Source organism: Exophiala mesophila (genome assembly GCF_000836275.1).
Source record: "Exophiala mesophila strain CBS 40295 unplaced genomic scaffold supercont1.2, whole genome shotgun sequence".
Taxonomy (NCBI): Eukaryota; Fungi; Ascomycota; class Eurotiomycetes; order Chaetothyriales; family Herpotrichiellaceae; genus Exophiala; species Exophiala mesophila.
The window spans coordinates 2,408,170-2,418,244 of record NW_015622505.1 but is presented as its reverse complement, the minus strand read 5'-3'; the positions used below and the strand labels follow the sequence as shown (position 1 = coordinate 2,418,244).

General features: G+C 50.6%; 4 protein-coding genes across 7 annotated transcripts; 2 read left to right on the top strand and 2 right to left on the bottom strand.

Annotated features, from left to right (window-relative positions):
• Positions 1-634: 634 nt before the first annotated feature.
• Positions 635-2,768, top strand: PV10_02687 (uncharacterized protein). Its single transcript, XM_016367033.1, has 6 exons — positions 635-1,152; positions 1,204-1,271; positions 1,325-1,349; positions 1,403-1,601; positions 1,650-2,057; positions 2,108-2,768. Exons 1-6 carry the CDS (start codon positions 1,007-1,009, stop codon positions 2,468-2,470), a joined length of 1,209 nt encoding a protein of 402 aa, XP_016226551.1. The 5' UTR covers positions 635-1,006; the 3' UTR covers positions 2,471-2,768.
• Positions 2,769-3,851: 1,083 nt separating this feature from the next.
• PV10_02686 (uncharacterized protein) lies at positions 3,852-6,199 on the top strand. The gene has a single exon (XM_016367032.1). The coding sequence runs from the start codon at positions 4,187-4,189 to the stop codon at positions 5,192-5,194; it is 1,008 nt and encodes a 335-aa protein (XP_016226550.1). The 5' UTR covers positions 3,852-4,186; the 3' UTR covers positions 5,195-6,199.
• A 17-nt stretch (positions 6,200-6,216) lies between these two features.
• PV10_02685 lies at positions 6,217-8,936 on the bottom strand. 4 transcript variants are annotated; one of them, XM_016367031.1, is made up of 4 exons: positions 8,784-8,936; positions 8,604-8,714; positions 7,856-8,550; positions 6,217-7,806 (listed from the first exon to the last, which is right to left on the bottom strand). In XM_016367031.1, the coding sequence occupies exons 3-4, from the start codon at positions 8,193-8,195 to the stop codon at positions 6,377-6,379; spliced, it is 1,770 nt and encodes a 589-aa protein (XP_016226549.1). In that variant the 5' UTR covers positions 8,196-8,550; positions 8,604-8,714; positions 8,784-8,936; the 3' UTR covers positions 6,217-6,376. The 4 variants fall into 4 exon arrangements, with proteins under 4 accessions (XP_016226549.1, XP_016226548.1, XP_016226547.1 ...); XM_016367030.1 differs by having other exon boundaries at positions 8,604-8,936; XM_016367029.1 differs by having other exon boundaries at positions 7,856-8,714.
• A 569-nt stretch (positions 8,937-9,505) lies between these two features.
• PV10_02684 (uncharacterized protein) lies at positions 9,506-9,905 on the bottom strand (the record flags this gene model as incomplete). Its single annotated transcript, XM_016367027.1, has 1 exon — positions 9,506-9,905. Exon 1 carries the CDS (start codon positions 9,884-9,886, stop codon positions 9,506-9,508), a length of 381 nt encoding a protein of 126 aa, XP_016226545.1. The 5' UTR covers positions 9,887-9,905.
• Between the last annotated feature and the right edge of the window lie 170 nt (positions 9,906-10,075).

The window sequence follows — 10,075 nt, the reverse complement described above, 5'->3', positions numbered from 1 at the left end:
AGTCGCAAGAATGTCTTGCGTGCGATCCTCGTGGCTCAGTAGGTATGTTTCTCTCATTTGACTTGAATGTAAATCACCAAAACTGAGGTTTCAGGAGAAGCGTTCAGGTCCATAATCCCCCTTTTTCAAGCACCGTTTCAGCGTGGTGAGCTTGATCCTGGTTGGTGGACGCGTGTCGACAGTTGATCGGTTTTAGAGCAGTGGGCAGCGATGGGACGAGCATTCAAATCCCACTGGCAGATGGCAAAAGATTTTGTCACTGAGAGGGCGAAATGGAGTCTTAGACTGCGGCTAACAGACTTGATGGGCATTAGGCTGGGGCATGCGTTTGCTGCCAGAGTCTTGATTGGCCATTCACAGGTTCTGGTGTGCTAAAATGTTGGGGCCTGCAGCGGCACTGCCATACTTGCAAGTGTCAATCCCAGCAAGCCTGCGTGGCCAAAAAGGTGCCCAGTCGCAGCGGCTCAAAGGCGCCTTTCACTGCAAATCAGCACAATTACCTGTTTGCGTTTGGACCTCTGGTGCTTATCGTGACGCCCCTCTGCCCCCCGCTGCCCCCAGTTCTCGTTCACCCAGCCGCGCCATTTCAGTAGTATACTCCGTACTCGACTCCTGGCCCTAAACTGCCTGGACTGCCACGCTGCCACCAACTTGCCAAACTCGTCACCAACTCCTGTGAGAGTGCAACAGACCCACTGAATTTAATGCGGCTGGCCGTCTTTATCGCATGTCAACCGTTCCTTGATCTTGCACCAGCTGTTCACCACCTGTCCTAATTTTTTCGCAACTTCGCACTACTCCCTTCGCTTCATCACCCGCAAGTAGACAGAGTCATCTCATCCATTGTGCTCTGAACACCTTGTCCAACTCAATACCCTCGCTTTCGCATGCTCGTCGAGTAGCCGCCAATCTGTTGCACTCAAAGACCTTCTCTCGGTCGCCGCCACGGGCCTTCTCCTTTCAGGACTTTCTTGCCAACAACACCCCCAGACTATCCTCTGCGTCAATGGCCGACGTCGAGAAGAAGGCTCGCCTTTCTGGCGAGCAGCCCAGAGCTGCAGAACCAGCACCATCACTTTTGCCAACCACGAACCCTGCTACTGAGAAGCCTGCGCCTCCCCCGTCTTCTCTTCATCCCGCCTTCTATGTCGTGTATGTTAGACACACAATTTTCTCCGTCCTTGACGACTGACTCGCAGGCAGTACCTGGATCAGCTTCAGTGGAGGTGTGATTCTCTTCAACAAATGGCTTCTGAGCACATTGGGATTTGGTATGTTCACCCTGAGAGTCGCAGCTGACTATGTGCTGACTATCCATCTATAGGCTTCCCTATCACATTGACCGCATGGTATGCAATCTAATCTCATCGAGATGTTCAATCCTCCTGACCGATTTTGACAGGCACATGGTGTTTGCAACCTTCATGACACAGGTCCTCGCGAGGACAACCACTCTCCTTGATGGCCGAAAGACTGTTAAAATGACCGGTCGCGTTTACCTTCGCGCTATTCTACCCATCGGTTTCTTTTTCAGCTTGAGTTTGATTTGTGGCAATCAGGCTTATCTATACCTGAGTGTGTCTTTCATCCAGATGCTCAAGGTAAGATGCTTCCGCAAGTGACAGCCACTCCGAATTGACCATAGTTAGGCCACCATGCCAGTAGCAGTCCTGTTGACCTCCTGGGCGCTCGGAATTGCCCCTCCCAGTCTTAAAACACTCGGAAATGTGTCCTTCATCGTCGTGGGCGTCGTGATTGCTTCCTACGGCGAGATCGAATTCAACTTGACCGGCTTTCTCTATCAGGCTGGAGGTATCTCATTCGAAGCCACACGCCTGGTTATGGTTCAACGTTTGCTCAGCTCTGCAGAATTCAAGATGGATCCACTTGTGTCACTTTACTACTTTGCCCCGGTGTGCGCCATCATGAACAGCTTGACCGCCATGGTGATCGAAGTACCAAGCATGTCTATGCAAAACATCTATGATGTCGGCATGTTCATCCTGGTTGCGAATGCCATGGTCGCGTTCCTCCTCAATGTCTCCGTGGTTTTCCTGGTAAGTAGCGATATTTCCGGAGCAAAGACTGGGTTCCTAACATATGATAGATCGGGAAAACCTCGTCGCTGGTCCTTACGCTCTGCGGTATCCTCAAAGATATTCTTCTCGTTGCGGCATCTATCATGATTTGGGGCAGTCCTGTGACCAAGACTCAATACTTTGGATACACTATTGCTCTTGGGGGCCTCCTGTACTACAAGCTCGGAGCGGATCAGCTCAAGCAGTATGTCGGCCAGGCTGGACGATCATGGTCCGAATTCGGGGTTCAACGACCTGCCCTACGAAAGGCAGTCGTGTTTGGACTGGTCTTGATAACCCTCTTCACCCTTCTTGGTGGACTTGCTCCCACCTACGCGCCTAATCAAACGCAGAACTTGAAGGACATTTTGAACACTGGACTTGGATCTTGAGATAGCTGGTGGTTCTCTTCCAAGGCACATGAACAGCTATACCTGATGAGAGAGAAAAGACGTTGCAAGCGCTGCAGCGTGAATTTGATGATTAACAAATAGAGGGCGGTTGGGGCATTCCGCGTATCGCAGAGGTTGTTGGCCGTCTTGCAGCGGTGCCATGAACTTGTTGACCTGTATGATATATACATATATATATGTCGGCGCATTGCATTTGGAAACATGGCGTCATTATGCCCGGAAGTTCATAGATGATGCATATTCTGCGCCTATTCAGGGTAGATAATTGAACTTGAAATGCACAAATTAGCCTCACTGCTGGAGACTAGCTGGGCGTGACAACAGGCGTGTGACAACAAGCCGTGTACTTTGAGTGAAAGTATTGTGGTGGCGGCCTAGGGGTATGTGACTGATGGACACTACCGTTGTAGATCCTCATGGTGAAGAATTGGGCGGGCAGAAAATCAGAGAGGCAGGACTTTACAAGCCTGAACGATGACACAATGGGCGCCAAAATGCCTAATGCCAAGTGCTCGTTTCCAAATAGGTGCCTTATGGCTTGCTGCTCACTTCCAGTTTGGTAGCGAGCCAGAATTGATCATGTCCATTATCATTGCATCTGGCCTTCTTCCTAGTCGCCCTAATGTGACATTACGTGCCTGACCCGAGAGATGTGCAGGCGGGAATCTGAAAACTCATGCTGGGACTTTCCCAAACAGATGAAAATCATCAACGAAGCTTTTCCTACTCCATCATTTAGCCTCCGAACTCCAGCCGTTGATTCGCCCATCTCCGGGAATTTTGCCTCCCAGTCCCTTGTTGGCCTGTTGGCCTGTGGGCCTTCGTCAGTCGCCTTCTGCCCACATGCCCGAGTCTTTCTGAACGGGCTGACTGGCCTCGATTGGTCCATGCGTGCCAACAGATCCTCACCCAAGGACTCCGTAACCTTCGCCTGCCCTTCTCGGCCCTCTCGCTGTTTGTGTCTGGCTGCTGCTTATGCAGAGCATGCATCGTGCCCACAAACCCAACCGTCCAATGGCAGTCCTCCGATCAGCCTCCTCGTTCCTGGCAATCCTTGTGCCTCTCTTCTTTGCCCTTTCTGCCCTTTGCACTTGAGAAAGGCGGGCATGAGCGACCCAGCAGTGCCGTATCATGGTTGCTCGTCGGCGTCGGCTCGTAAGTTGACGGTTTGCCTTGTCTTGCCTTTCCTGGCCTCTGGCCACTGCACTCTTGCTTCTCCAAAACCCATCAAACCCCGAGCGCTTTGGTCATCCTATGCAATGACCCGTGAACCCGCGCTCAGACCCTGGATCCAATCAATAATTCTTTACTACAATCCAAGCATCAGAGCACATCTCAGACCGCAACATCCCCAGATTCTCCCTCTCGTGCCTCTCTCTTCGTTGTTGTAATATTATGGATCCTTCTTACCTTGTACCTCTTTGACTTCTTCCATCCATCTCATCTAATTGACTGCCCTATTTGTACCTTGTAACTCCCCAGGTCTTTCCCACTACCTTCCCTCACCTATACCTCTGGCACCCTCTCACCTCACTGCCACATACATACCACCATTTCACCATTGTCTACTATATCCCTTCTCTGGGATCAACCTTGGTCGGTGGTGTCTTTCCTTGCCATTGGTTCTACCTCATCACCACCGTGCTGTGGGCCGTCTTCCTGAACAACAAGACCTCTTGTCTCAATCTGGACCGCATGTGGGTTCTCGAGACCACCAAGATTCTCTACCCTCTCGACAATATGTCATTCGCGACGTCGGAGCAGGCTCAACTTCCCACCCCCACTGACACCCCAAAACCCATGGACCAAGATGAGCCCTCACCCACCTCATACCCTCATCATTCCACCACATGGACACCAGTAGACTCTATGACACCCATCTCTACAAATCCCTCCAAGAAGAGGTCACGCGACGACACATCATTTGACTTTGACACTGATGGTTCATACTTCACATCCGCCGATGCTCCAGCTCCAATCCCCGAAGAAGAACCCATTTATGGCGAGGGTATGGTTCTTCTTAACCCCAAGACAGGAATGGGAGTTTCTGCCGAGAGCCAGACTGGTACTTGGTACGAACAGAAAGCAGATGAACAGATCTTGAAGGACGAAATCGCCGCTGCCAACTTTCGACCAAAGCTACCTACCAGTCGCAAATCAGTTCGTCTCTCCCAGAACTCCATTCGCATTCCTGCCGATCTCACTGGGGGTTCGGCACCTGCCAGCCCACCCAAGACTGCAGTGGACCGACCTGAATGTGACGAGGCCACTCTTGCTTTAGGTATCGGTTGGACCAAGATTTCCTCGGAGGACGAACCGATTCAAGCCGCCGCCAGAGGTTGGGCCAAATATCTGGAAAACCATTACTCCAGATACATTCACGGCGCTCAGATTATTTTAAAGAGCTCCGGCCTCAATGCTTACTTGGTCAGTTGCCAGGAGGGCTACTATCTATTCAGTGAGGATTTGCTCGAAGGCAAACTCGTGGGAAGAACATGGGACACGTGCATTCAAAACTTGAGGTCCTATCCTATGAAATTTGAAGGCGAGCAGGTTCTCAAAGCAGAACGAACTCCAGGACCTGAAGCCGTCCAACCTCCATCGTCCGAGAGATCTCACATGGAGAACTGGGCTGACTACAACCGACTACACAGTCCACGTCCTGTTGCCGTAGCCAATGGCGGCGGCATGGACGTCGACTGATGAGTGCGCAAAAACACTACTAGACCTAAAAGTCCACATGTCTGTTCTCAGCCCCAACGACCGCAATCATTCTGGGGAATTGTGTGGCTAGCGGACACAAAGTGTGGTGAATGGTGTGTGGTGGGCATGGGTGGCTCAGCTACCTGTCTCGTCTCTGTGACAATCTCCTAGTCCACAGCATGCACCCCCGTCCCTCGCAATGGAAGGAGCCACATTCATCCGGTCCAGGCAATCGCAGGGCATGCAGACATGCAGAACCCATGTAGGCAGGTGCAGTGGATGCGGTTGCCTTGGAGTTGGTGGCCAGCGGTTACTGGCTCATCCGCGGCTTGGGTGCTTTCTGCGGAACGGAAAAACCGGCACACCTGGACGTAACCGGCTAATCCTCATTGGGGCTCGTCCGTTCAAGCGAGAAGTTGCTCTGCTTGGCAACGGAGTTATCACGTGTCGTGCCAGCCACCCAGCCATATTGTCGCCATTCTGAATTGCAATCACGTGTGTGTGAGACGACGGCAAAGGACCGGAAAACCACATCCCAAGTCCGAAATTCGCTCGTCGCTAATCACCTGACCGCCTGCTTCTACCAACAACGAGCTAGAGTAAATCGCTCGACACGATCATTTCAAACACATTCAAAACAAGCCATCCCTGATGAGGCCTACGCTACTTACTGTCCTTTGGCGAGTGCCGATCTGAATGAGGATGGCCCGCCCTCAAAACCCACATTCTTGCTCTTGTACGCAATACACTACCTCTTTGTACAGTACTTTATAATCGTAGCGGTGAATCTAGCCGCTAAACTGGGTATAGTAGTATTAATAATATCAAAAGCAATGGAATGAGCAGCAGACCTGCTCGGAGTTCAGGAAAGCCAGGGTGGTTCTGACGCACGTGACACAATGGACATGCTATGGATGCTTGACTACCTTAGAAACCACTACACGTGCAATGTTAAAAACCTATATAAAATCCACCGTAGAAGAAACACTGTGGAATTTCCAACCCCAAGGAGCCAAACCTCCCCAAGAAGTCGGGTCTTGAGACCAGGAAATGTATTATTTCATAATGTACCATGTATTTAGTTCTGTAGAATCTTTCTTTCCATGGCTTCAGACATCATCTACCCATCTACGATGATGATAACAAACCGCTCCAATCTACCAATCTATTACCTTGCTTTATCTAGACCTTCGTCCTCAAGATAAAGGGATGTTTCAAAGCGTCATTTGGTGTAATGCGCTTATCCGGTCTCAAATCCAGACATTTATCAAGCAAGTCGACAAACAGCTCCAACTCTTTCCTCTCCTGTTCACCCATCTTTTTATCCTTGGGCATCAATCGAGACTTGAGGTCCTTAACCGGCTTAGCCTTGATGTCGATAATCTTCGTCACCGTACGACCTGTCACCTTGTCGAACTCGTCGGCTCGGAAATTGAGCATGTCGTCAAAATGATCATATGTCATGGCACCTTTTCGAAGCAGTTTGTGCGAGAACTTGCCTCGACATTCCATGATGGCGCGTAACATACCATTGTTGTTGTGGCCGGTGAATAGGATCTTGCCGGTGTAGAGTTCAAATAAAGTGCATCCGACGGACCACACGTCGATTCCATAGTCGTAAGGGATGCCGAGGATGATCTCGGGGGCGCGATAGAAGCGTGAAACGAGGTATGGTGCTGTGGCGTTTTCTCGGATTGGTGAGGCGGATCCGAGATCGCAAATCTTGAGAGTGCTTCGGGCTTCGTTGACTAGAATGTTGTCTGGTTTGAGATCTGCGTGGATGTACTGGCATTTCTTCAGTAGGCTTAAGCCAAGAAATAACTGTTGTGAGTAGGCACGAATCGCTTTTAGGTTAATGCCCACATCTCGCCCGAATTTCTTGAGTAATTCTCGAAGATTGAGAGAGAGGTTCTCAAATACCATGCAGAGATGGCCCTTGTGGTCGAATGACCCATGTAACTTGATGACATGTTTTTTATCCTCTGGGTCATTCGCACCAATGTCCTTGAGAATGTCGATCTCCTTGATACCTGCTTTGCGCATACTCTCATTATTGCGCACAATTTTGATGGCAACAGGCTGATTCGTTTGTGTATCGGTCGCACGCACAACTGAGGAGAACATTCCTCTGCCTAAAGTCTGCGTCACATGATAACGCTGTGCGAGTAGCTCACCAAGAATTGTGATGTAATAGCCCTGGGCATCATCCCAATTGTCCATGAGATCTGCCTTGAGAGTTTGGGCGGCTTGGACTTCGGGCTTCGGTTTGACTGGAGCGTCCGAGAACATATCATCGTCCTCGTCGGCAAACATATCGTATTCACCATCTGCTTTAGGAGATGGATCAGAGTTCTGGTGCTGAGCCTTGATTGCCTGTTGGTCAGCTTGCTCGAGAGCTTGGTCATCCTCTCTGAACAATTGCTTGTCATGTCGCGCTCGTTCTTCCTCCATGTCAACAGTTGGATCATAGTCGGCGGCGGAAGGACCATCGGTGTTCGGAGATCCCCTATCGGCATTAGTTAAATCTGCATCAGTCTCAAACTCGACATTGGCGGGAGACTGGGGAGCAGAGTTGTCTCTTGGCGTGCGAGGCGAGGATACGTTAGGAGATTCTGTCCAGGTTAGCTCCCGCTTCGTGACTGTGACGGTAGAGAGACTCACCAGATCTGCGTGGGGTTGAGGCGAGACTGTCCGGTCCAGGGCTAACAGGCGCGGAATCAGCTGCAAGATTGAGTGCTCGAACCAATAGTGGGGGAGCTTGACCACGGTACTTGTTCTTGATGGCCTCTCTGCGTTTGCGACGTTGTTCGATCAGAGTTGCTTCGTCCACAGGCTCTACGGAATCATTCAAATCTCCGTCAGTTGATGTTGCGGGGTGCCTCGAAGAATCATCAGCGCTATTCGAATCACCGCTTCGTCCTTCCTGTTCAGAAACTGCAGATGTAGATCTATCAGGTATGTGAGCGCGCTTTACATCGCGGGAATGGCCCAGTCGGCTCATGTTAGAAGACTTATTCTCCACTGCGAGATCGCTTCTTTTATCACCGACATGTGAATCTCTGGAATGATTGTCCCGTTCGTCTCTGCGTGTGGGGGTTCGGTAGGGAGATCTGCTTGGACTTCGGGAATATGTGCGCGAGCGTTTGGTGCTTCGATCGTCGTAGGAATCGCGGCGTCGAGAGTTGTAGCCGCCATCTTCGTATCTTACAGGGAAAGTGCGTGACTCATTTATTGACCGACCTCTGCCATGCTCGGATTCTCTAGGCCGCTTTTCGCCTCTCGGAGCACGGTAAGGAGACCTGGAGCGCGATCGGTCCCGGTGTCGATCTCGATGTGATCTAGATGAATGATGTGTTCTGGCATTACGGTCAACCTTGGTGTAATGACGGGAAGATGGTATGGTCTTTGCCTTGGAATCGGTGTCCGAGCTGAGGACTTCGCCCTCGGACTCGCTGGAAGATCTCGACGTCATGATCAAGTAGAGAGTGTGTGATGATGGAGGCCGGGACTTCAACCTAGCCTTTTCGTCGGTAGAAAGCGTTAGCCACTTGATCTTAAGAGATAAGAAACTGCAAATGTAGAGCCCGACCGGTCTCGTCCCGATGTGTCCCCCCAAATCTTGTCAAGAGCACATGGGCAAGTAGTGCAGAATTCGACCTCTTTTGAAGCAAAGGATCAACTCTGATGGAGGTTGAGTTGGATTGCCGATTGCCTGACAGTGATTATCTTAGGTTGGTGGCAGCGGAAGGAAGACATCAGAATCGCAGGATGAAAGTCTTCGTGCCAAGATTATGTTTGACGTAGGGCGTTGCCGCTTTAGCATCACCTTGATGTCACTACGTCTCTACTATGTGATGTGGTCTCAACCAGTGCCACCAAAAAGTTATGAGTGAGAGTGAAGTCGCATGCTTGCAGATGGGGTTCGGAGAGATGTTGACGGAGTGCTGTAATTCAGTTTGTAATCCATTGACACCATTATGGGCCATTAGCAATAACTCGCCGATATTATGTTCAGGTCGCTTGGAGGGTACTAGTGGTAGTGGTTGTGCTCTGGGAGCGTCCCGCCCGTAGCAAGTTTCCAGATGCCTATCCGGAGCCTAGAAGTGGAATGCTTTTTGGTATGAATTACAGGCACTGTAGGTTACTCTACTGAAGTCACTGGGAGCCCGGCAATGTCCAGGTTCTCCTAGACTCAGGCGCTGTTGCATCCCACAATTTAATACTAAGTACGAAGACCATCCCATCGACTTCATTCAAGTTCCGGCCTTCTTTCCCAGAGCAGACTATCGGTTATCGCGATGGCTGTCCAGATTATGCAGGAGACGATGTTCTGACGAACATTAAACACCCCTGCTTCGAAGCCTTGTACGGTCCATGTTTCATGCCTGGATTTCGATAGGCATAGGCACCACTGGACCATGCCATGCCGAGCGTGAGGTCCTCCAACTCCCCTTCCACCAAAATGACTTCCTCGATATATGTGTGCGTGATAATTTGGTCGTTTGCTGAGAGTGAATTGGGTTCGTACCACTGCAGTACTGATTTCTCATGCGTGCTGGCATCTCCGTTGAGCAACAGCTCCCAGATACCAGGGCCAACACTGTACCATGGCGAGGCTGTTCGCGAGGATGGGGAAGTCCCAACTGGAGGTCTAGCAGGCGAGTCGCTGAATTCCTTTTGTGTGGCAGCCATGGTCAAAAATTAAAAACCGAGTTAGTACACCGACACGATATCATTCTGTCTCATGAGAATAGATATCGATGCTCTGCTTCAATGGTCTTAGATGTTGTGGACAAATACCTGACTTACGATGCTTTTACGGAGATGTGCGGCATATGCGAGGCGACCATCTGGGATGGAGATGAGACACGATGATTCTGA

Bases quoted from the DNA above. Each gene is read 5' to 3' on its own strand.
- PV10_02685 (XM_016367028.1), bottom strand. From the start codon at position 8,666: ATGACGTCGAGATCTTCCAGCGAGTCCGAGGGCGAAGTCCTCAGCTCG. The intron at 7,807-7,855 runs GTGAGTCTCTCT...TAACCTGGACAG, and splicing joins CTCAACCCCACGCAGATCTG to AATCTCCTAACGTATCCTCG.
- PV10_02687 (XM_016367033.1), top strand. From the start codon at position 1,007: ATGGCCGACGTCGAGAAGAAGGCTCGCCTTTCTGGCGAGCAGCCCAGA. The intron at 1,602-1,649 runs GTAAGATGCTTC...GACCATAGTTAG, and splicing joins CTTTCATCCAGATGCTCAAG to GCCACCATGCCAGTAGCAGT. The intron at 2,058-2,107 runs GTAAGTAGCGAT...AACATATGATAG, and splicing joins ATGTCTCCGTGGTTTTCCTG to ATCGGGAAAACCTCGTCGCT.
- PV10_02686 (XM_016367032.1), top strand. From the start codon at position 4,187: ATGTGGGTTCTCGAGACCACCAAGATTCTCTACCCTCTCGACAATATG.